This window comes from Rhinolophus sinicus, linkage group LG01 (genome assembly GCF_036562045.2).
Source record: "Rhinolophus sinicus isolate RSC01 linkage group LG01, ASM3656204v1, whole genome shotgun sequence".
Classification (NCBI taxonomy): domain Eukaryota; kingdom Metazoa; phylum Chordata; class Mammalia; order Chiroptera; family Rhinolophidae; genus Rhinolophus; species Rhinolophus sinicus.
The window spans coordinates 189478493-189506153 of NC_133751.1; the positions used below are offsets into that span (position 1 = coordinate 189478493).

The window sequence follows — 27661 nt, forward strand, 5'->3', positions numbered from 1 at the left end:
GAAGCAATAAAGTAATGCATGAAAAATATATGGACACACCTATAGAGACCTAAGAAAAGTAAGACATTATTATATGGAAAAGTGATGCGTACTGTTCCATTTCTACTTTTCACCTCCTACACAACATGACACAAAACTATGAGCAATCCAATTACAAATGGCTTATGTAATAATTTATTCATATGTTAGTTCAGTCATTTACTAAATATTTATTAAGTCCCTGCTACATCCCAAGCAACTGTACAAGTTATTAGAGATGTATAGCTAAAAATATATGGTTGCTTTCCACAAGATGTGACCATGACAATAAGAGTAAATTGGCAATGAAAAGAGTAGACATAGGAAGAAATTAGGGTAAAATGCATGCTGGGAATTATAGGTGAGTGTTCCAAATTACCAAAGAGGGATAGAGAGAGGGCTGAGGAGATGGGAACTCATTTCTGTTCAAGACAAGGAATTGATAAGGGAATAAAATAAAGCTTTTAGTTACAAATTTGAAAATAGACATCAACAGTGTCGGCACAAGTGTATGTTAGTGTGTATTCCTGACAATCGATGTTATGGGCAAAAACAACATCAAGACAAATTGTGCTTTTTTTGGAGGCTGAATAAAAATAAAACACATGTAGAGGCATCTACTAGAAAAGAATGACATCTAGAAGATCCAGAGAAAGACTATCTCTTGGAAAATGATTTTCTGCACAATTTAGACAAAATGTGTATTTAAAAAACCCAAAAAGTCATCATTGATATTTTGTTTACTTAAAAAGAGTTACAATATAAGCAGAAGTTAATGAAAAGAAAATTGCAATATGGAGAGGAAGAGAAAAACAATTTAAAATATATTGAATAGACATTAACTGTGCAATAGCAGAATTGATACTGCAGAAAACCTAATCATTTTATAGAAGACAACTTTGAATACCTTTTCAAAGGAGTAAAAGAAGAGGATGGAAGCATTCATCATAGGTAGCCACGGAGCAAAAGAGTTGTAAAAATAACCTGGAAGGTGACAATTATAGAGGTCTGAAAACAAGGAGCCATCACACAGAACAGTCTTCCAGAAAAAAATATCAGAACACATGTAACCAAACTTATTCCAAACTCTGCTAGGTATTTGTATGTACAGTTTGAAGGAGCTCTGCAAACTTCAGATAAAGATGCAAAAACCATTCCCATCTCTCTCCCACAGATTTGGGCACTCCAGCCCCCTCAGTCACAGCACTGAATTCAATCTGTGTAATAGATACATTCTAGAAATCCACTTGAATTGAAAGAATAAAGAAAAATCTACCAGTCTACAGGAATAAAAATACATTAGCCAAACTAAAGAACAAATAATTTACCTTTGAAACATGAAAGGCCAGGATACAACAAGGACAGATTTGAAGGGGGAAAAAAAGGGACTCGGTGATTTGATAACACACCACATTTTCTTTCACACATAGAGGAACAATTGGTAGTCCGATATATCCAGTAGATATTAGAAAATGCACACACGTAATATACACAGACATGAAATAAAGGAGAGAAAATACCAATGTGTAAGGACTAGAGCTTTAAAATGTTTGAGTTTAAAATATTTCAAATGGGAATAAAATTGACAGTGTAACCACAGCAACTTGACCAGTGGCTAGCAGAGTAAAATTCACCTAATATTTGTTGAAATAAGTGCTCTAGACAATTATAAACTTAAAAAACTGAAACAAAAGCCAAAACAAGTTGATAACCTGAATAGAGCCATATTCTGGGAAGAACTGGAAACAGCTAAGAGATCGAACCTCTAAAACAGGTGTTGGGACCAGATGGTTTTACGAATGAGTCCTCTGACCCTTCAAGGGACAGATAAAACCAATGATGTTCAAACTATTCCAGGACATGAAAAAAATAGAAAGATATCCTACTCATTTTATAAAACTAGCATAACAATGATATTGAAGTATAACAAAGAAAATAAAAGAAAACCGCAGGCCAATTTTACTTTAGAATATAGATGTAAAAATGATGTGCAAACTGAAACCCAGCAGTATATTAAAATGTCAGAATCAAACACATTATAGAATAACAATAATTGCTTCTTAATAGGAAATAGATTAATATACCCTATATCTCTTCCATTCCCACCTTCTCAAATGCTTCAACGGTAAATCCCTTACAGCAGAGCAGGACAAGGGTTATGTTCGTCTTGTAAACCCAGTGTCTGTCCCAATACCTTGCCAGAGTGATCAATAAATCTCTCCTAATATGTGGAAAATTGAATGGAGAAGCTGTCAGAGAGTGATGAGAGACATTAGCAATATGTCCAGATAAAATTTGGCAAATTGAAAAAAAAGTGAGCCTATCATTAACAGGGAGGAGGGAAAAATAAAATAAACCTAATCTTGATATTTAGTTCAGCAGTGAACATTATGAACATAATCCTAATAATGTAAACATAGAATATTGATTTAACTGTAAATGTTATGTTAGGGGCATGGCATGAGGGAAAATGGGATGCTATTTTATGATAGTTCAATAATTATCCATAATAACTAGGAAATCAAAAGATATTATCTAATATGTATGCATTAGTTAATAGCAGATTAAAATTTCATTTAAGGATATGGATGTAAATACTAAGATGATATAAAATAAAACAACTGAAGGAATTTCACGTTTGTTGTCTTCAGAGAGTGGAATCGCCAAAGCCTGGGCAGGTGACTACTGTTTTTCAGTATTATAATCATTCTTCAGTATTATCAGATTCTAAATGCATAAGTGACTTTAAAAGTATTGTTTGAACTTTTTAAACTTTGAGCATATATTTGATAATATAAAGACTTATATAAGTAAGTTAAATCTGGCTCTAGCAACATTAAATTAAAAATGATAATATATATTTGGGACAAGCATAGAAGACTGCCCTTCAAATGAACTTATTGTGGAATTAAAATGGATAAATTGGATCAATAGGGCATTTTTACGTTATGTATTAAAAGTCTTAGGAATCTATACATTCTGATCTAGTAAGTTCTATTCTTAGAATTTATTCCCAAGAAATAATCAAGATCATAGACAAACATTTTCATCATTTGCCTTGTTAGTGGTATTTTTGCCATTGGGGTAAAAAAAATGTGTGTGTGTGTGTGTGTGTGTGTGTGTGTGTGTGTGTGTGTGTGTATGATTTGGTAATTCGCCTAGTCACATTTCATACTTATGCCAATTATTAACTTATGGCCTGTCAGTTAGATCCAAATCCACCCTTCTCAACTTGCTCTCTGGAGCTGAGACCTACAAACTGCGTTTTTGTTTACCAGCTGCCTCCATATTGAGCTTTGCCATAGGAGAAGCTAAGAAAGATTCGGAGGCTGGAGGAGGAAATGGGACTTGATCGTCCCTGTATACTTGCTGTGGGATTCCTGTGGCTTTTTGTGGCTTGCTTTTTGATCCCAGAAGTAGCAGGCCCTTCTTACAGCTCCAGCAGCTGAATCCAATTTTCAGTTTTTCCCAAATTCATAGAATCAGACATATTGCACCCAATTCAGAGACAAACCTCAGCCAAGCAGTGCCACCTCTCAGAGGTCTAATTTTAAGCCCTTGTTCTAAATTAAGATTTAATAACTCAAATCTCTTCCCCTTGCTCCCTCAACCCTAGGGATCATAGCTGCTTCCTGCTGTTAGTACCTCTGGAATGTTTTAGGGTTCTCTTTTAACCCTTTCAGCTACCTGGTTAGCAAATTTATATTTATAACATTTTTCCTCCTAAATTCTCTTTTGGAATAAATGCTATGATTTCTAACTTCTGACTTTATCTTGATATAATAAGGGTAAATCTCATGTTATATGTTTGTATCTTCATATTTTTACCACAGTTAATGCATATGTATCTATATGTATATAGATACATACATACATACATATATATACATATACATACATATACACATACATACATATACATATACATATATGTATATATACACATATATGTGTGTGTGTGTGTGTGTGTGTGTATATATATATATATATATATATATACCAGTGGTGCCCAAAAAATGTATACAAATGGACACTTTGGTCAATGTTGCTCAAGCAGCGAGTCACTGTAATCAGAAGTGTCTGGATACTGATGGTAACCACTTTGAGCACCTCTTGTAATTGCAGAAGTCAAACGTGACTTGTACTGTGTTTCCCCGAAAATAAGACCTAACCAGACCATCAGCTGTAATGCGTATTTTGGAGCAAACATTAATATAAGACCCGGTCTTATTTTAATATAATGTAAGACCGGGTATAATATCATATAATATAATACCGGGTCTTATATTAGTGTTTGCTCCAAAAAACGCATTAGAGCAGATGATCTGGCTAGGCCTTATTTTCGGGGAAACAGGGTATTTATCTTTTGTTATCAGTATATATTGAGTATTACAATTTTGACACTGTTTTCCTTTCTTAAAATATGTATACATTTTTTGGCACCCTCTGTATACATATTTTATAGATATAGCTGTGGAAAAAATATAAATATACTTATACATAGACATAGACATATAAATATCTTCCCTCAGAAATCTTGAAAAAAGGACTTCTTTTTCACTAGAAAAAAATTGTTATTAAAAATAACAGTCAATTCTTAAGCAGGCAGTAAAATCAATAATTTCCTAATTTTGGAAATGAATTGTGGCCTACAATGGTGAAAATTAAATAGGTAACACAAAGAAACTTGTGGAAATTTAAAGTCTGTTTGCCCTGAGATGTGATTTTTGCTTATCAGGAGTCCCTGAGATTGACTCTGAACTTGAGTTATTGTGTTTTCCTCTGACCCCTACCCTATATAAACTTTGCATTATTTTCAATAACTATGTTTCTTGTAAATACCTCACTTAATGTTTTCCCATGAATTACATGAGGCTGATGGTTTTACATGGAGAGGTTTGTTTTGTTCATGCCAGAGAATTTAGATATTTTATTATGGGAAAGTCACTTCTCCAGACAACTTTAGTTCATTGATGTGGCCCGCTGTACCCAATCTCAGTGTTCTACTTAATCACTGTATTGGACATATTGTGACAAAAGGCTTGTTTTCATCAAAAGAAATTCCCGGAGGGGATTGCTGTTTTGATGAAATTGAGTTAATTAAATGTAATCTAAAGGAAGGTGGTTGGAAATATAACAGTTAAGTCAGTTTTTATGCTACTGGGAGCATTTTTTAAAACCCGTGTTTCTAAATGGCATGCAGAACCCCATGTGAAAGCTTTTCCTCCTTCTGGAAAAAAAGCTTGTTTTTTCAGCCATTCAACCTAGAGCAAAGAAATAAAAAATACCATGTGCTAAAAAACATTCACAGTAGAAATTTTATAGAAGCAAGGCAAACTAACATTAATAAATGAAGCTAATTAGGCTTGATTTGCATACTTAACTCATCTTAATTACACATGGATTCAGCAAAGATTTTTAAAGCTACAATCAATCTTTAGCGGACATGGTTAGTTATTTATGTGAAATAACAAAAACCAGGAGCCTTGTAAATGATTATTTTGTTTATCAATATATATACCAGTGGGATTATTTCAGTGATAGTAGTGGCGTATATTTTCCTTTAATAATATGTAAACTAAAGAAAAATATACTCCATTGGTTTCACAAATTATTTAAAAACAAGATTTGCAGGAAATATGAATATAATATATAAATTATTATATTAAATATTTGACCCCATTCGATTAAAAAAGAATCTTCATAAAATTCTTTGACATTATTTTTAAACTGGATAACTAAGGTAATACATATAATTTTAAAAAAAAGTAGCTGGTAATGAGTAGGAGAATATTTTTCTCACAGCTGGTATAAATTTTAATTCTGCTTACCCTTGGACACAGTTTGCTTTCTCTTTTTTAACAGTACTTTTCATTGATCATAAAATTTAAAAATGCATAATGCCCAATTACACAATATAATTCTCTAACTTTAATAAGTTTTATTTATACAATATTTCTTTAAAATTTTTATTTAACTATGAACAATTATTTTCTAGAAATATACAGAGGAATAATGCTTTGAGGACATCTGCCTCTGTATTGCAATGTGAGGGGCTGACCAGGCTCAGTGGGGTGGGGAGGGCAGGGCTGTGGACAGGAAAACAAACAGTGCATGAGCAAAACTTGATTTTGTACCACTCTCAAATGGTTGTGTAATTCAATTATTAGGACTCCATTTCCTAGAGTTCCTCTCCATGAGGATTCTTTCATAAAATCAAAAATTCTGAGAGGTTAACTCTTTTGCCTGAATTACCTTGAAAAGATAGAGGTCACATGGTGAAGAAAAGAAAGTTGGTGAAGGGTAAACATATCAATCTTACTTAAAACTTTCCTAGGAATGGCCCATGTGTGTGTGCGCGCACATGTGTACTAATTCAAAGATATGTAGTAAATACCTCTCATAAGGCAGCTCATCTCTGCAGTTATAATTATGAAGTGCTGCAGTTATAATTATGAAGTGCTGCAGTTATGAAGTGCTGCAGTTATAATTATGAAATCCTATCACAAAGTTTGTAGTTCTCATGTTGTTACTATGTAATCATTAACATTTATTGAGCACTTCCTATGTTCCAGGCAACAATCTAAGCACGTTACATGAATTACTTAAATCCTCACAATGATGCCATCATGTAGATACTCTTATTATTTCTATTTTACAGATGAGAAAACTGAGGCTCAGTGTTCCAAGAACACCACACAGCCCAAATTCAAATTCAAGAAGTGTTATACCAGACACTGTGCTCTTAACCACTACATTATATGCACATATACTATTTATCTATTTAAATATATGCTCAAATATGACATAAAAATGAACTTGTAATTTTGAGATTACATATTAGCTCAAAGTGTGTTAATGTAATATATGTAAATTCTATATACAATGCAATAAATATTATGAAATAATGTCACAATTTAATACTTGCAACTAGCTAATGCCCCAATGGCTATTGGACTCTTAAGATATTTCATGAGTAGAGGAATAAAGATTTCTGCAGCCCTTTATCATGGGCTGAATTGTGTCACTTCAATTCATATGTTGAAGCCCTAAGGCCCAGTATAGCATCTTTAAAGAGGTAATTAAGGTTAAAGAGTTCCTTGGGATGGGCCCTGATTGTCTGACTGGCATCCTTATAAGAAGAGGAGATTAGAACGCAGATACACAGAGAGGGAAGACCATGTGAAGACATAGGGAGAAGATGGCATTCTACAAACCATGGAGAGGCCTCAGAATGAAACCAACCTTGCCAAATTCTTGATCTTGGAATTTTAGTCTCCAGAATAGTGACAAAATAAATTTTTGTTGTTTAAACCACACAGTCTGTGGTACTTTGTTGTGGCAGCCCCCAAACTAACACACCCTTAATCATCTCTTTGGTGTTAAAGAATGAGACCACTGCTAAATATCTGAAACAAACAACAACAACAAAAACAAACAAACAACCCAAACAAACTGAATTTATTATGTATACTTAAGTGAGGAAAAGTTATAGTAGTCAGAGTTATACTAATTAAGCAAACCCAATAGCTGATCTTACATTCTGTTTTTGTGAAGAGTTTACTTTGGATTGTATTGGTTACAGAGGCAAGAGTGAGTTAAGTTAGGCTTAGAAGAGTAGTTGTGATAGTTATTAAGGCTTGGTTTTTGCCTCTTTCACAGGTGGAAGGAGGTTAATATCAGCCTTAAGAATATGTGCACTGCATTGAATCTTTGGCCAATCGGCTGATTTTCAAATCATGAGTCTGATGCTGTTTGGCTTTTTGAGGAGTGTTCAGTGAAGTTTGTTGTCCTTGATTAATTATATAGGTTTAAAATCAGTTCTGGTTGTTAATTTGTAAGCAGGGCTATGGAACTATTACTAATTGGTTGGACAAATTTAAAACTAGTTCTGGTGTTTGTTACCCTGGCTATAGAACAATGAGTCTTTTTCTGGGAGTGTGGTTATTTTTTTATTCTCAGGAGCCAACAAAAATTGCAAAGGCGAACAAGGAATAGAAAAGAAGAATGACTACTAGTTAATCTATAAGTGGTAATATCTCTTGTGTAAACACTATGCTAACCACTTTATACAAACTTCTCCAACCGTAAATGAAAAATTAAAATATTATCATTTTTGCATTTGTAGAGATTAAAAGAATTACTATATGTAAAGTATTTAGCATGGTATTTATACAAATAAGAGATATTACCAATAACTTCCCAATGAACTGAGTTCTAAACCCTGTTATTTCACTCCAGTATCACATTTTTCAGCACCACAATATACTACCTCTCATAATAAAATGCACATCTAGTATAATTTCATTTATGCAAGAACTGAGGTAGACAACATGGCATAGTAAAAAAAAAAAAAAGAATATATTTGCACAGACTGTACCATAAAATACACAAAAGACACCATTTACAGTGGTTGCTTTTAGGGATGACCTGAAACGGGAGACCAACTTTTCATTGGATTGTCTTTCATAATATTTGATTTTTCAGCCATATCCCTATATTTCTTTTCTCCAATAAAATGTAGTTTAAAAAAAATCATGGGGATATTTTTGCTGAAAAGGGCATGAAGGAGCATTCTGGACTGATGGAAATGTCCTGTATCTTAATCTGAACAGCAGTTACATAGATATATCTGTAGGTAAACATTTATTGAGCTAAGTCTCTAAAATTTTGCATTTTACTGTAAGTTATATGTCACTAAAAACACTTTAACACATCAAAAAAGACATTACAAAAGATGGTCTGGTTAAACAAAATAACTGAGAAAGCTTACTTTATATTTTGAAGTCTGTTACATTTTCAAAAGAATAATGACTCCATTTGGTAAATAAGTAAGTCATAGTAAGAAAAGTTTTTGAACATTAGCTCTTTAATGATTTCAATGATGGTGTTTGGTTACTTATTTTATGATTGTGATTTTATATTTATGATTATTTTTTAATTTTTTATTAGATCTAATTTGTAATAGTTTTTAAACTTTTGTCTTGAGTATTAGGTTCCTGATAAGTACTATTTGAATATTTTTCAACTTTTCTAATTGCACTATTGATAGTAGAAAAAGCTTTTCATATTTGAGGAGACATGACTAATCTTCCCACATGAGGTTTATGTCAATCAGACTAGGCTAGGTTGTGTTATGGTAACATACAACCTCCAAATCACAGCAACGTGTGCATTTATTTGCTCATGGTCTGTGTCCTCCATAGGTGGGAAGGGAGAGCTCTGCTCATCATACTCACCTAGGATCCAGGATGGTGCACCTTGAATGTTGCTGGGTTTTGACAGAAAAGATATCCCTGGGGGGTATGGGACCTCTAATTAAGTACTAGAAAGGTGGGCTTGCAGAAAGCATGAGCGGAGCATTACATGTCATTTCCACTCACAACTCTCAGGCCAGAATAAATTATGTGGCCCCCACACAGCCACACGGGGGCCAGGAAGTGCACATCTACCAGAAAGGAGACATTAGCAAATGGTATTGAAAACTTCCCCACATTCTATTACTTCAATTTCTTGCACATAAAGGGATAGATGACTTAGTAATTAGACAAAACAGTTACTGTCTTGGCTCTGGCATGTTGTATTTATGCCCTCATGGACTAGTGCTTGTTTTCTCATCTCTAGAATGGGAATTACAGTATTGCCCGTCTCATTGAGTTGTCGTATCAAATGTGGTAATGAAAGTGAAGTACTTACCACAAGGATTTAGTGACATAACAAACATTCAATAAGTGTAAAGTTGCTGTGTTCACTCAGAGTATCAGTTGTCTCCATCTCTGTACAGTTGTTTAAGAGGCAATGACAGTGTCAGTGGGTAAATACGCTACTGGCTTAGAATCATAAGACAGTGTACATTCCATGTTGTGACTGATTAATATGAAAATAAACATTGGGAAAAAGACCAAGTTATTTGTCCAAAAATAAGCATACTTGGTGAGGATTTTTTTTCTAACTTTTGGTTGTGATCTCCATGTAACTGATTACTTTTTCACTCAACAAATGTTTATCAAGTCCTCCCATAGCTGTCTTGGACTTTGGAGGTGATAGAGTGGTGGACAGAACAGGCAAGTATCAAGCATGTTTCTCTGGTGGGGCTTAATTGTAGTGGGAGGAATCTAACAATAAACAAGGAAACAAATTCATTAAGTAAATTTAGTTGATGATGAGTGATATGAAAGAAACAAAATAAGGTGACCTGCCTGATGGGGATCAACATCCGTTGAAACAGTTAAGCCCTGGATTCTCAGGGATTTGACACAGGAGAAGCTTAGTTCTCAGTTGTGGAATATCCAGTTGGAGTGTCCTATTTGGTGACTTTTCTCCTTGTGGGGATTCAGAAACCCAGGCTCCTTCCATTTGTGCTCCTCCATCTTCCAGGGCCCCTCTAACTACAACCTGAAAACAGGTGAAAATAAAGAGCTTAGGGCATTGTGTGGGATATTTTAAGGGCCAACCCTACATGAGACTTATTTCATAATTGCCCATCCACTGAGCAGAGTTCAGTCACATGGCCACACCTGACCTCAAGTCTGGCTGACTGCCCAAGAAAAAAAAGAAAGGGGTTTCATACAATTTCTGCTACTGTAATGAGTGGATATAAAAGAAGGGGCAGGAATATTAGATCCCCCACATCACTGAAAAGGATGAGTTTGAGTTGAAAGCAGAATGGGAAGACGGACGAGGACATGTCTATAGCTACATGAAAATATCCAAGGTAGAGAAAACAGGAAGTATAAAGGCAGGAACATGCTAGGCCTATTAGAAGGACAGGAAGGCCAATGTGACAGTGTTATGGTTTTATGTTTATATTTACTTATTTATCCTGACAGGAAACAGAAGGTTGCTGGGTCAGAGGTCAGACTATGTATTTACCCACCACGCAGTTTGTAGTGATTTGCCATCCCCTAATTTCTCATGGGGAGAAGCAGTGAGAGTCAGGTACACCCTGCGGGTAGAGTGGAGTTATGTACCATGAAGTTGTGGAGTTATGTAACATGAAACCTCCAAATTATGAAAGTCAGAGCCCCTCTGCCCCTCCCTCCTCCAGGTAGCAGGGGTGGTGGAGGGGTGGAGAGACAGAGAGAGGGGAAGGGAAGGGAAGGGAAGGGAAGGGAAGGGAAGGGAGGGAAGGGAAGGGAAGGGAAAGGCAAAGGAAGAGGGAGAGAAAGAGAGAGAGAGAGAGAGAGAGAGAGAGAATGAGAGAGGAGAAGAAGAAGAAGAGAGAGAGAACAGTTGTTTTGAAATATAAACAAATCCTCTCTGGGAAGAGGAAGGGAAGGCCTCGAGAGGCTTGCAACCCCTGGAATATAAACAAAGCAACAAAACCTCAAGGGGAAATGCCCCTAAATCTCTCCAGAGGTCTGTATCTTTAGGGTTGCTATTGAATCATCCTTTAACTCAGGTATAGCAGTCCTTGCTCAGAAATCCTGACCATGTAGAAACATGAAAATATTTATGGAACACAGCATAAAAGAAGGGAGAATGGTACAAGATGGAGTCAGATATCCAGACAGAGGCAAACAATACAGAGCCTTTGGACCTAAGTGAAGAGCTAGAATGTATTCTGAGTACAGTGGTAATTGTTTGGGTAACTGTAAGCAGAAGCATGTATGATCTGATTCAGCTTTTATTGATCATTTTAGTGGCTGTGACAGAAATGGCTGTGGAGTGGGGTGAGAGTGGGGACAAGTAGATCAATAAGGATGCCCCTGCTGTCACCATGCTCTGCATGACAGTGTCCTGCACTAGAGTGGTAATGTTGGAGGGAAGAGGTGGGCAGAGTAGGGCTGTATGTTTCAGAAAGAGCTGATATACTGGGTGAGAAGTGGGGTAAGGGTGGAAGAAGGAGAGGTACTCTAATTCTCAGGTGTTTGATAGCCTAGGTGTTTTGTTTGAGCAACTGGTGATGCCATTTACTCAGGGGGAAAGATTTGTCAAGGGTCAAGATAGGCAACTGGGAAGTCCTAAGTTAAAAAGGCCGCTTTTGCATCTTGTGTCTGACATGCTCTATTAGACATGTCACTAGCAGGAAACAGATGACACATGGGGTAAACTCCAGGTGAATGTTTACAGGAATGTGAACAGGGTTAAGGGACCAAAGACAGCACCCAAGGGCTAGCGACAGTGGGAAGTCATTGCTGCTCCCGGGTCTGAAGGGGCAGGAGAAGGAGAGCATTACTGGACACACGTGAGTTATAGCCATGGGAGAGGTCCTGTACATTGGGAGTTGTGCAATTAGGTAGAGCTACTGACAAAATCACAGCTGAACAGGAAGGGAACTCGAGTGGCTTGTTATCTGTCCTCTAGATCTTTCTGCTCTACCATATCCTGTTGGCGCGCTCCTCTGGCTCAGTCCAACCCCAAAACAGAGGGTCTGAGAGCCCAAGGTGATGTGGTTAAGAGAGCAGGCCATGGAGCAGGGCAGTGTGCCTCATGGGGCATGAATCGGAGGGACAAACAGAAGAAACAGCACTGATGCCTCTAAGACTCCTAGCGGAGGGTAGAGATGTTGATTTCAAAGCCATCAGTATTTTAATACTTTATGTCTGAAGTTAAGAGCTAATATTTGTTAAGCTCTTACATTGTTCTAGGCATTCTACCAACATTTCACCTGCATTGTCTCATTTAATTCTCTAAACCAACCTATACGTTAAATATTTTACCTCATTGAACACAGGTAATGTTATTTAAACTATAGGTTAGTTTTAAGCATTAAATGAGGCAATGAGTCATAGTGAAGTGAATGGGTTTGTTTAAGGTTACATGGCTGTTAGGTAGTAGTTCCAAGAATTAAGTCCCAGATGTTTCTATCTCTAGGGCCCATGATAGAAACCATTGTTGCGCATAGCTTCGCTGAGAGAATCAAATACTGGAGCAATAATGTTTGGTCACATGATATATATATATATATATATATATATATATATATATATATATGTATGTATATTTATGACTCTTCGCTCTTTTTAATTTTTTCCACTACTTTGAAATAAAACAATTCTGACAAGATTTCATCAAGAAAGATATTCCAAATTTTAATGCCCCAGTTTGGGTATTGCTTTTGATTAAGGCTGTTTGCAAACTAGCATATTAGTAACCCACATATTCCCTATACCACAAGAAGAGTAGGTTCTCTTTTATCTTGGGAACAAAGCTGAATAGTAAAAGCTTTTTTTAACTTTTCTTAATTCATGATACATTTATCTTCGAGTCAGGTTTTGTTATAGCAGCACAAATGTGTTCCGTCAGCATTTCCATTATTACCCTGTATTTGCAGGGCTTTTCAAGAGTGCCTTAGAGATTCCACTTTGAATTAAAACTTGGCATTCAGAATTTGAATCAGAAAACTCCATTTTTCTTACTAATTAATCAAATAGTTTAGAGGTTCACAATTTAGAAGAGGACCAAATGTAAAACTTTTATTAATGCAAAAAAATATTTTAGGATAAATATGCCAATTTAAATATATTTTTAAAAATATTAACACTCACTGTACAGGTATAATGTTATTTAACTATATACAATATTATTTCTCAAGTGAAATTAACTGTAAAAATTCCTAAGCTAACATATGTAAGCTAATATGACATTTTATATTTCACCATTTTGACCTTGTAAGTAATTTATTTCTGCTTTAGGAACTTGGGTGATTTAAAGTTCTCAGCATAGTTGGTGTTATAACGGTATCAAGATACTGAACCAAAATAACATGGGTAGGGGGCATTTTGAAAGAGTGGCAAGTGATTCAATATATTTTTACAAAATTTAAATTCATATATGTAAATTTTGCATTCTGTAAAAAGGTATTAATAGCATGCACTAATTCTTTAAATAAATATTTGAAATTAAATTTGCTGAATTCAGTGGTGAAGACTAATTGGAGCCTAGTTGTAAAGCCTTTCCAACTTTGCAGTTCCAAAAAGTTCCATGAATGCCCTATAACAATGAGGTACATGTTGATAACCCTCTATCTTTAATATCTCTTTTTTATAATCTTTTCTGTAATCATTCTTCCAGCCCTAAAGGATTTAAAACTAAGTAAACACAAGGTAGTGAATGAAAGTGGGTGAAGACTTTTGAGTAAACCTACTTCTTCTGACTGACTTCTCTCTAGCCATGTTGGCTCCTTGCTATTCCAGAAACATGCCAGGCAAACTCCCACCTTGAGACATTTGCTGCAGCTTTTCCTTGTTCCTGGAATGCTTTTTCTCCAAATATCTGCTTGGCTAACTCCCTAACCCACATCAACCTTTGTTCAAACTGAACTTTAGGAGTGTGGTCAAACCACCTCATTCTACTTGATAATTTGATTTGCCCTTAGCTCCTCAGTCCCAAAACTCATGATGATACCCTTTACCCTGCCTGACTGTTACTATTTTCATAATACTTATTATCTTCTAACATACTTATACCTTTTTTAAATATGTCTATTCCCTCTCTCTCCCCCTGGAATGTAAGGTCATTGAGAACAAGTTTCTTTGTTTTATTCATTGACATATCGTAGGCACCTAGAATTATGCTTGACATATATTTGTTACTCAAAAATATTTGTTAAATGAGTACATCGTTGAATTAAATCTGAATTTCAGTCCATAACAAACCATATGTGTTAATATCTAGAGATGATATTCCAAGTATATCTTTCTCTGGTTCTTCTACAGAATCTGGGCTATTTCTCTATTATGCCCTTTGAATAGTGGTGTAAAAATGATAGGGACCACATTTAAATCCCTTTTGTAATTGTATTATGGACCATTTTTCCTGGAATCATTTAAACTGAAGCTTGGAAATTTTTTGTGTGGTTACTTTTGCTTTTGCTTGGAAAAGATGATCTGAATGGATAGATACAGTTTTCACAAAATGCTTATTTTGTATTAAAAATACTACTGTATATGTTGTATAACATTTTTATACAGGTAATGATTTTAATACCAAATTGTGAAAATTCAGGAATTAAAACCTGATCTTGTAACTACAAAGAGAAGAGAAAAAAGAACCCACACCCCTAGCAGTGGTAGAAATCATGTACTGAAAGCAAGAGCCTTCTGTAAGAGCTTCACTACTTGGTGCTATTATTTGAAAACTATGCTAATTGCAAAATGGAGTCATTTGGTGAGAAGTCGACACCAGTTCAATGGTATAAAAGCAAGGATGCAAGAATTTCAGCGTAGTTACCAGCCCTAGTGGCAGACTCATCAGCATAGCCCTGTCTGATTGCAACTGGGAGCTGAAAGAAAAGCTATATTTTCAATCGTGAGAATGTGTTAATTTTATTATTTGACTAAAACATTACTTAAAAAAAATTAATTATCCTTTCATTTCTTTATATACATTGAATGGGATTTATTTTATTTTATTTCTGCTTTGTCTTCCTAGGGTAAATGTGAGCAGACACTTTATGGTCACATGCATTCTATCAATGATGCCACCTTCGCTCCTAGGGTAAGTTCAATTCTCCATATATATATATATATATATATATATATATATATATATATATATATATATATATATTCTCCATATATACACATATATGTATATATTTTTTAACTCTTCATATATACAATTCATTTTAATGAAACAAAGTCCCAGGGAAAAATGTAAGTGAACAGGGTGAGTGGAGAACAAAGTCGAGAATTATGACAACACAAAAAGCGTATAGATAGTATAGGGCTGCACAAGTTTAAAACACAAACAATATACAGTGATAGGAATAATTAGGAATTCTTCTACTGTACTTGCTACACATAAGCAGATTTTTGAAATCGTCTTGTCTAATTTGGGCTTCAAGAAAGTAAGTAGGACATAGACTTGTAAATATTAATGCAGAATCATAAAAATACTGAAAATGCTTGAAAGGAAACCTGAGAATAAAAACTATTAAAGGAAAAAGGGAATTCCTTCTGATTAGAACAGAGCAACATTGAATTGACAGCTTTTTAATTCCTCGTGGAAAGATTTTAAATATGTCTTTATTCACATGACAAACGGATGAAATACCAAAAGTGTTTATCTGCAGCTTGAAGTACTCAGAGATCAGGATAATTTTTCCAAAGATGAAAATTGTTAAATATTGTTTTGAGTTGCTAATCTAACTGGGGTTATCTTTAAAAGTGTTCAGATAGTAATCATGGAAGGATGATATAAGTTTGGTCCTTCTCAAAGGAAAGCGATTTGACAAGATAGATGACCTCCCAAGTCCTTTCAAACTTTATAATTTAATTATATCTAACATTTTAATTTGTCTCTAAGTTCCCAGTGGAGTGTGAATATTAATTCCAAACCCCTCTTCTTTTCCAATTAGCTAAAAAAGAAATCTGATAGATTCCCTACATCTAATTTCCAAATGACAGCATAGTTAAAATTCTGTTACTATCATGCTGTTGTTATTCTTTTAAAAAGAGGAAAAATGCTCACTAAAAATTATTTCTACTAAAGGAATTTCAGTTGCTTGCTCCAACTGAAATTGTCCCAGTGTCATTGTCAGCCCTGGAATGTTAATATCGGGCTCTACTATAATTATATTCTAACAAAATCATCTTAGTAAGGAATTTCCATTTGATTGACTCTCTTGAGCCAATATATTATGGATTAGTTCTAGATACCAAACAAAATTTTATTTCCAGCAGATTATAAGTCATTTAAGCACTACAGACCCACATAATATAGGATATTTATGCCAAAAATCTATTAAGTGGCTTACAGCTTTACATATCCTAGGAAAATTAAATGGAAGCTAAAATGAAGTAAACTAATATTTTGTAAGTTAGGCATTTTATTTTGGTAAGCAATATTATAGCTGAAGAAGACACACCGTTTAACATCCCAAATAGTAAAATTAATAAACATTGAAATAGCCAAATTAGATTTATTGAATCAGCAATCAAGGGAAACATACATTAATTACGCCTGTTTCGAAGACAAAATGATACATGTGAAGTCCAGGTGTTCAAATACAAAGTGGTTACCCTGGTTTTGTTTACAAACTTTGTTTATATCAAAATGACTATTACAACACAGTTCCAAATCAACATCCCAGGGTCTCATTGAATTTTTCCATTAATTTATCTCTTGCTATAAATATTTCATAACTATTAAAGAAATGATATTTTGTTAAGATAACTGACATCTTTAAGTGAAATTTTCAATCACATATGTCAATTGTTTTGAAAATTGTTTCATTATACATACCTGCTAAGGAATGTCAAGAGATTGGGAGTCACCAATGACTGAAAGAGCCCAAAGACTTTTAGGGATCTCTCAAGGACGTGACATTGTGACACAATTCATATTTAACAAACTATCAGAAAAAGTTGTGATAATAAATGCATTATAAGGTGCATATGTGGCAGGCAAATATTTGAATTACTTTTTATTAGACTTGCTAATTGTTTGATGCCTTTAGGCATATGCATTCAGCTTAGATTACTAGTTAAATATACATTTAGCTATTTATGTAAACATAATTTTAGGAGAATTCTACAATTTTATGTTTGTAAACACAAATCACAAATGCAAAATTCAGTGTTATCTACCCATCAACCAAGAATCACAGAAACAAATAAACAACATATTATGTTTATGTATGGTTCTAAAAAGCTATGTTAATATAACTTTATTTCTACGTTATATAGTATTAGGGCTCTGACGCCATTATTTCTTACTGAATTTTCTAATAGCAGTAGATATTTATTTAAAACCTCTTTTTAAAGTAATCCATTAGTGAAATATTTTAAGGAACTATGGAAGCTTTTTACTAAGTCCCTTTTGTAAAGTAAAACCAAAACTAAAAAAGGAAGTGGACAGTAACTGCTGGAAAAATATTAATAGATACAGACAATTCAATGTTAAGTAAAAAGAAAACAAAACAAAAATTATGTAAAAACACATGGCAAGAAAATGAGCAGGTATACCTATAATAGAGTCTTCCGTGCCTTCAGTTTTCCAGGAAGTTGCTGTGTCTGCTTGGTGAAGTGAGGTGCACACTATAAATCAACTCTGTTAGAATGCCATTGCATCTTTCCTTGGGAGTACTTACGGCCATCTCACACATTTAAGCTAGGAATTCAGTCTCAACTCGATTGTTGAACAAAATTGAAAGATTGTGTAAGATTGAAGGTAACTCTATGGTTTTCACCAGCTCGTGAAAGAGGAGGTTCCCACCTACCTCAAATGCTATTCTCACTTCTTCTAATTGGCTTGTTGGATTAACTCAAATATTATTACATTGATTTTTTAACTGTAGAGGTGTGTGCCTTTGTTGCAACTAATTATACAAAATATGGATATTCTGAGGTCAAAATGGATGACATAGTACAGAGGGTGCCAAAAAAATGTATGAACATTTTAAGAAAGGAAAAAACTGTATTAAAATTGTAATACTCAATATATACCGATAAGAAAAGATGAATATAAGTCATATGTATACTTTTTTTTTTTGGCACCCTCGGTATATAGCCTTTAATAGAAGACAAGTCAAATTCTAACTTAAACAAGTTAGAATTTATATAATTTATACCAATTTTATATAATTCCATGGAAGTTATAGCTGCCGTGACTAGGGGTGAAGGAAAATGAAGCCTGTCAGTTTAATGTTTATAGCACTTGGGAGTTTTAACTAGATAAGAGGGAAAGGGGTATAACAGGAATTTGCAGCAAGGAAGACACCTTCCCCAACTGTTGGCCTTGAGTCATGTGGAGACTAAGAGAACTAATTTCCTGTTTTAGAGAATTAGAAGAAACATGGTAATTATAGGTGATATTCGGGTCACAATTCAAGCCAACAAGGTAAAAGAAGTGCTTAGAGGAGAGAGTAGCATTAAATGGGAATTGGTTGATGATGTGTATGGAACACTAGAGGATGGAGTAGAAGAGTACATAAGAGATGCAAGGGATAATGGCATCAGATTAAGGGGCAAGCAGTTCTTTGGAGATGAGAGTCTAAATAATAAGGGAACATATACTGGCTTTGACATCTATCCATAACAGAAATAAATATAATCATTTATATTCTATATGGCAAAATGGTCATAGAATCAAAATAAAAACATCAAAAAATCAAGTACACTTAAAACGTGATGATACAGGAAAAGAGATTAAGTTGACTCTGTGTGTCCTATCACTAGGACCTTACCCTGCATGTTCCACCTACAGGTATCACAGTTTGATAAGGAGTTACCCCAGGAAGTGTGGTCTAAGTCAGCTTCAGTTCAAAGATCACTGAGAATGGATCAAGGATCACATGAGATATGTTAAACTCAAAATACACCAGAATCCCCCTAAAATCCTAAGGCAGAGTCACTACTGAGAGCCTCCCAGTCACTCTCCCTCAGTTTTTGAAGACTAGAGTTTTTGAATCACTGTCTTTCTGTACCTCCACGGCCCCGTGCAGCACTCTAACCACTTATTTCCTTGACTACTTTTCCTCTAACAACTTTTTTTGTCCTCAGCCGCATACTCCTACAGTCACACTCTAAACACTTTGTCATTAACTGTAATTGTATCACCCCCAAAATCTCAATTCCAAGCACTGCTTTTTTGAACATACCTGTCTGTCTTTCCAGGTCTCAAGTAATCCCACTACAATAATTTACGTCATTAAAAGCTCTAACCAACCAAACTCTTACTACATTATTACCCTCTCTGCCTTCACTGATCATTTTACACCGGCTTAGGTTCCTCAGTTGTCATTCCAGCAATTCTATTGCAAAGGACTTTAGTTCAATTTGACCTCATTTCCTCTGCAGTGCTTACGTGGCAAATCTATATTATTTGGCCTGTACCAGAACAGATTTTTAAATGCTAGAGGAAAGATACAAAGTTTTAAAATTTAATTAAATTTATGACTCTGAAGTACAAATTACCACTCACTATTGCTCAGCATTTAAAGTATATTTCTCTAGTGTGTTTACTTTTCCATTCACTTAAATTGCTTTTATAGCTTCTCCTTAAATATCCTACCTCTCTAACTTCCCTTTCATCCACAAACTCTCTTCATGAGAAAATAGAAGCCATTAGAGAAGAAATCTCTTATCTTCCTCCTACTACATGTCTAAATGCACAGGCATCTCCAAGCATCTTCTGTATCTCACCTCTAGTCATCATAGAAGGACTATATCGGCTACTAAGGCATTCTGCTATTTCAGGTCGTACTGTAAATCCAATTCTTTCATTTTCTTCATGTTTCCATTTTCACTCACTCTTTGCCATTTTATATGTTGAGTCTAAATGTTAGATGCATGTAAGTTTGACTCCTATCTTCTCTGTGAACGCTCCCTTATAGATTTATGTAATTGCCCTCTTCACACAATTAAAACATTTTGCGTTAAATTATTTATTTTGATTGTATTTATATGATACATCTTTTATCGTCCCTTAATTTCCTTTATTTTTTATGGTTTCATTTGAGTTATTTTTATTATAAACAGTATGTACTGTTTTACTTTGTGCTTTTAATAAAATCTGAGTCCTTTACCAGCTGGCTTTAACTCAGTCACATTTATTATGATTGTTAATGTAGTTGGACTCACCTTTACCAACTTATTTTGTATTCTATTGATAATCGGATTTTCTTGTTCTTTTCCTTCTTGTCTATGCCTATGTAGTTACCCCTCTGTTTTTAACACACATACATTTTATTTCCCTAAACAATACTGTTATTCCCCCTCGAACAGCAGAAAGAGCTTAAAACATTCAAGCTTTTTTCTAGTCTTTACTTTTCCATATCACATGATATTTTTATTTTGTGTTTTGGTCCCATGTTGAAATTGGTTATGTAAACAGTTGATATTTATTACAGCTACCAATATGTCTTATTACCCCTTTGTCTATGATTCACTTATTTATTTTCCCTCCTTCTTTCAGGGTTTCATTTTCTTCTTTACTCTTTTCATTCTTTCAGGGAGAGTGAATAGGTAACAAATATTCTTGGTCTTTGTGTATTTTATTTTCATTCTTATATTTCATTTTCTTCTGGAACTGTTTTACCAATGAAAGCCTACTTTCAGTCTAGTAGTTGATCCTGTGTAAGTAATCTGTCTGATATTCTCTCTGGTGCATTTTAATATAGTTGATATTTTATTTTCAATATTTCTATGATGTGTCTATATATGGATTTGTCTCATATTTGTCTTTCTCAAAACTCGATGCACTTCCTCAAGATGAGCAACCTTGTCTTTCTGCAATTCTGGAAGATCTGCAGCCATTATTTCTTTAAATATCATTTCTTGTCACTCGTCTCAAGTCTTTCCTTTAGACTCTCCTTTTATACTCATGTTAAACATTTTTGTTCAGTTCTCCAACTTTCTTATTTTTTCTTAATGTCCTATGCTTTAGTTGTTTACTTTTTTTTTTTTTCCTTTTGTTAGCATTTATTTGATGTTGAATTTACTCCCGGGCCATAAGTTTTTGTTTCTTCAGTTTCTTCTGGGAGATCTTCTTCTTCTGAGCAACCTCCTCTTCTGGTTTCGGAACAATTTGTTCTTTTTCAGTGAGGATCATCTCAATGTGGCAGGGAGAGCTCATGTATGGATTAATCCACCCGTGAGCTCTGTAAGTTCTGCGCCGCATCTTGCGAGCTTTGTTCACCTGGATGTGCTCAATGACCAGAGAGTCTACATCTAAGCCCTTAAGTTCAGCATTACTCTCTGCATTTTTAAGCATGTGCAGTAAAAATTCTGCACTCTTTTTGGGCCAACGACCCTGCGTCCAACCCCACTGTTTGGCCTGGGCACATCTCCCAACTCCACCATTGTAAGGACGGAATGGCACACATTGCTTTTGTAACGTCACATTCTTTAAATACTTGGTGGCTTTTCGGATATGCATACCTTTGATGGCCTGGGCAGTTTCACGAGTGTTCTTAAAATGAACCCGTAGATTTGAACCTCTCGATTTACATGATTTTGTGGGGTTCTCTGGGTCAAGCGAATAGCGAACCATTTTCAGAGGTCACCTCAGGCCGCTTTCGGGAAGAGCTTTACTTTGCATTTTGGTGGACTTCTTCAGATTTGTCTTAAATTTACTAAATTTTATTTGGCTGAATTCAGTTTACTACTTAATCTTCCTATTGAGTTTTTATATTTCGATTACTACATTTATAGAATCTCTATTTGATTCTTTTCAAATTTGCCTGTGTGTGTTTTACTATGTTTTGTTTGAATTCAGATAGATATTTTAAAAAAATTTTAATCCATAATCTCTTTGAATTTTGAGTGGCTATGTTATTTCTACATTATCTTATTCCTCCTAGAAGTGCCCAATATCATTTTCTTCTCAACCATTCAGATGTGAACTCCAAGTCAACAGCTCCACTGAAATTGCCCTGGATTCTCCTATGTTTACATTCAATGACCATCTCTCCATTCTTATCAGGCTTTACTTTCATAATCAATTAAACCCTCTTCTTGAATCCTAAGAAGGAAAATCTCCATGGTCACTGCTTCTCAAACTACTGTGCTGGATCCGCCTTTACTACTTGACTGATAAATATTAAATTGTATCAAGACTCAATCTTAAATCCTGTTCTCTAGCAGATTCTCTGCTTACGTCATCTAATTCACTCCTGTGATTTTTAATTCCATCTACATTGATAATTTCAAACTAAATCCCACTGTGACCTACAGATTCATCATTAGTTACTTTGTATCTCAGCCTAACTATCTATGATAACTAATTTTAATATGCTAAAATGAAACTCTTGCTTTTCCGTCATCTTAACTGGTTCTTCGCTCCATCTTATCACCTTAGTCAATGTCACCTTATTTATTGCCTTGCAGAAGCAGGAGGATCAGTCATAGTTCACAAGTGCTTTGGGGCTTTTTATCTGTTCATTTTTTAAAAAAAATCTTTTTACATTGGAATGCAATGAAAAGGAATGACAAAAATGATGTTTTAAATCTTGATTCAATATCCACAGTATCTAGTATAGTTTGATTTACATATTTAATATTCAAAAATGTGAGAATGAATACTGAGCAAATGAAAGCACAAGGATTTCATTACAGCATTGTATCATTGTATCCTATTTCACCTTTATTGGCCTTCCAAATTGTGTGGATATTGAACTGAAAGCTGAAATCATTTAATTCTCAGGATAGAGTACTTGCTACTTAGAAAGCTTGGACAGCATCATTGTGACCCATGATTTTGGAATACTGGAAAACTACCCAATTTCAGTTACTTATCTCCTCCTAGTACCTCGATCCAGGCTTTGCCATTCACACAACTCGAATATAATATTGAACAAATCATTCAGTTCTTCTGTAAAAATGAATGATACAAAGAACAGTGAGCATTGGATAATACCATTATTATTATTATTATCATTATTATTATTATTATTATTATTAGTGGAGCTAACTTTTTTTTTAACCATTTATGTTCAAATAAGTAGAGGTAAATGAAAGAACACATACATACTCATACACACTCAAATATATAAGATTAATATCTTATATCCCATAATTTTATTTCATTTAATGTAATATCAATGTTAGGAATATAAAGCTGCAGCACATGTTTTGCAGTTTAACAAAGATAAGAAAATGTAATTCTAAAACTATTTTGAATAAAAAGTTATGTAATTGTATTAAACTTGAGCTAAATCTTACTGAAAATGCGCATAAGCCTCAGTAGGAGTATTTTGTCTTTTTACATCAGAACGTACCGTTTAATAATTAGGCAGTTAATTATTTAAATTTTTTTAAAAATTTTATGTGAGATAGGTTAATTGTTTTTTCTAAGTTGCTAATATGTGGACATAAATGCATTAATTCGCATTATCTTTATATGATGGATAAACATGTACCTGCATTTGCCTACCTAGAAAAGTTATCTTCACTCCATTTTATCAAAGGAAGCTCAATTTCTCATTTTCTGTATTTTGTTTATTATCCAAACTCAAACAGATATACTTAGTATCAATCTTTGGCCATTTATATCAAACAATACAAACAACATTTAGGTCATGCAGCCATTGATCCTCTGAAGGGCAAACGATGCCAGGCAGTAACTTACTCACCAAACAAATTTCAATTTTGTTTACTTCTTCAGCAGTCAGTCCAACTTGATGTCAACTACCCTTAACTAGGCCAATAATATTGATATTTTATGTCACTTCTTATTCACTGCTGAACCTAGACAGTGCATAAGTCAAAACTTTTTAGATATGTGGTAAAAAAAAACAAAGCATTGTCTGTCTACTTGAGGAAATTGGAAACAACAGAATAGAAGATTAACTGACATGTAATGTGCCAGTTTTATTTTACATAATATTTGAATTATTTTGATGCTCCTATGTATCCCGAAATCAATATTATATCTTTTAAACTAATCTGATAGTATATGATATCCTTAAATGAAATCTTGCACGAAATAGCCTTACGCTAACACTTTGCAAAGAAAATAATTTCTGATAGAAAAGTTAAAGAAAAGTAAAAGAAATAAAAAAATTAGTATAAACAGAAAATAAAAATTAAGAAATTATTTTTAAATGTAATGAATGATAAGAGCCTTCTCCCTTTATTTCTACTTTGTCTTGTTCTTAGAAATTTAACATTTTAAATGACAAAGAATAGTACATTTAAGATCAGATCACTGTGCCCCAAAGTTTAATATTCAATAATTTCTACAGTTGGATAAAGATGAATTCAAGCATTTGTAGTTTTCTTGATGGTTCCATGAAAATTAGAAGCAATGTGATTATGTCATATTTCTTGATACTTTCTCTTTTACTATAAAACTAATCATTTGTTTTTCTATATATACATCCTCTGAATGATTTAAAACTTTTTTGGCATGTATGAATAATTCATATGGACTTTCAATTTAGCAACTCTTTACTGAGCACCTACTATATCTTAGTCTTAGACACTGCTCTAAATATTGAGGGTCCAGCAATGAACAATGCCAAGCCCTGTCCTTATCAACCTTGTATTCTGGTAAGAACCAGAGACAGTAAACAAATAAACAAATGAATAGGCTAAAAAATAATAAATGTTATATTACCTGAAAAAATTAGGGTAAAAAGAGTAATGAGGTGACAGTTGGGATTTATAACAGAATAGTCAGGGAGGGACTCTGAGAGAATGATATTTAAGAAAATATTAGATTAAGCAGTTGAAATATCTTACATCTAACAGATCACTATTAGATTGTTCTTATTGATTAAATGAGGAATTGTTGAAGCCATTGTAGAATAACCCCATAGCATTATCCATGGCTTCAAAAATATATATTTATATTTTTAAAAAATGCCCCTGCTGTTTGAAATAAAATAGATTATTTTGGCTTAGTAATGTAATACCTTAACTTCTTTTACCCCTTAGCTCGTGGTACAATTCTTGGTACATAAGGTAATCAGTAAATACCCTAATAAGAAATATCAGTAAGTCACTGCAGGTTAGAACATAAGGGGTATTTAAGATGATATAGTTACAACAATACTGTGACACAATTAAATTTATTTTATACTAATCTTAAAATATTTTAAAACTTAATACACCTTGCATACTTCCCATGTTTGTTCTGAGCATATAACTGCTAAAAATAGTTCAAAATATATTTACTACTTTTATAAGAAACGATGTCACTGCTCAGAATATTTGGCCATTTAGTCAAGAGGCTTCCCATACAACTGTCTCATGTAAACAGTTTTCACAGCACAAAAAATATTTTAAATAATATCAAAATATCAATACAAAATTATACATTTTTCTCTAAATATGATTAATTGTAGTCAGTCTAAACTTGCATGTGATTTTAAAAGATGGAAAAACTACATGTATGATACACCACATGAGGTTTTTTAAGAAATTGTTTTACATGTAGGGATAATGTCTAATACATCATCTATTATCCCTGAATCACATAATTAGAGCAAAAAGAATTGTCACACCAATTTACTCAAAAGCATAATTACAAGATAACTTGATTATCCCCTTTAATGTAATTTTCCCCACTTAATTGTGAGTTGTGGATGAATGTGACCCTGTGAATCAAGAAGTGACTGCTTGTTAGGATGCAAAACTCAGGCAGAGCAGAAGAATATGCCCTTTCTCTTCAGAAATGTAATTTGTATACTCAGAGTGTCCCTGCAGGGAAAATGTTTTAAAAGTTACATCTCCCAGCAGATGGCCTGGAATTTCCTGTGACAGATTTTACAAAAGTCTTGGGGCCCAGCATTGTTGATTATAACCATGCTCCGCCTCTCTCGCCCCACCCCAATTCAACAGCTATAACCAAAAAACTCAACAGTATTCTAACTAAAGAAATTTAACCTGCTATGTTTAGATTGCATTTAGAAACCCACATTTATTGTATTTTTCCTAAAATATTCAAGTTTTCATGCTCATATTTTTAAGAATTTGCAATTATTCCTTGACTTGTATAATACTTGGGTGGTAGTGAAACAAAAGAAACTTTAGTTTCTAACTTAAATGCTGGTTGCATCTAGATTTTTATTCCACCCGAGCTAGAGAAAATTAAGTCCACAAAGAATCTTGAACATAGACTGTTTCTTTCTGGTGGGTCTTGATATTGAAATTGACCAAAAGTGTTCAAAATTTCTTAGGCTGAGGGGTAGAATTTTTCCTTAGAAATAGTTGGTTTTCAGTTTACAACCCAAGTACAAAATTACAAAAGAAAACAAATCATTAAATTATGGATTGCTTCCCTATTGTGTTACATTTTACATATCTAAAAATGATAAAAATAGAATATGCCTTTTTGGATTTGTAACTTTTCTTTCTCCGAAGAACATTCTGTGGATACAATTCCATATCTCAAGAAAATAGGATTGTTTTCGTGGTAAAAAAAAAAAGAAAAAAGAAAAAGAAATTAATGATTTATAAAAAAATCTGCGTGAGCAGAAACACAGCCTAGTAAAGCAATAGTTCTTAGAAAGACTCTGAATTTTCATTAAATATATACAGCTTAACCCTCTAACCTATTGATTTTTATGAATCAAACTATAGATTTGAGGATATTTTATCCCATCACTTTAATATGGCCACAGCTAAATAATAGCCTATCAACAGAAACACAAACCTTAGTAATGTAAACATTATGATGACAAACCTATGCATAAATTATCATTTTATGTATATAGTAGAATTGCCCTGATTTTACGCAACTACACTTATATACATATTAAGAGAAAATAAACGTATTGCAGGTTATCCCAGAAATATTATTGCAGTGAACACTATATGAATCAGTAATAATTGGCCACTTTAAAAGAGACTTGTGCCAATTAGAGTTGCTATCACAATAAATAAAACAGAGTTAACTGAATTTGTGCTGATCTACATATAATGTCCTCTGCAATGATTAAAGAGCAGAAGGGCAAAGAGAAAAGGGACTGTGACTAAGAACAGTCATTAAGATGTTGCTGCCACCTTCACTAAATGATTTCTTTTATTTCACAATGAAGTATTAAAAATGCATATATTTTGAAAAGCTCCACCCAAACACTTAAGAAATGATTATTTTGAAATTATTAGAAATACAAATTTGTACCTTGTTCATAGTAAGCACTCTGTAAATATCTGAGGAACTAATTTAGGTAAATAAAACAAAAAATCACATACAGAGGGTGACAAAAAAAGTATTCATATTTTAAGAAAGGAAAACTATTAAAATTGTA

The 27661-nt window shown here is 33.9% G+C and overlaps 1 protein-coding gene across 2 annotated transcripts in view; it reads left to right on the forward strand.

Moving 5' to 3' along the window:
• SPAG16 (sperm associated antigen 16) overlaps positions 1-27661 on the forward strand; it is a 747944-nt gene that overhangs the window by 505786 nt on the left and 214497 nt on the right. For both annotated transcript variants that reach the window (XM_074312750.1, XM_074312756.1), the window contains one exon: positions 15394-15459. In XM_074312750.1, coding sequence (XP_074168851.1) covers positions 15394-15459 — 66 coding nt within the window. The remainder of the gene's footprint in view (positions 1-15393; positions 15460-27661) is intronic.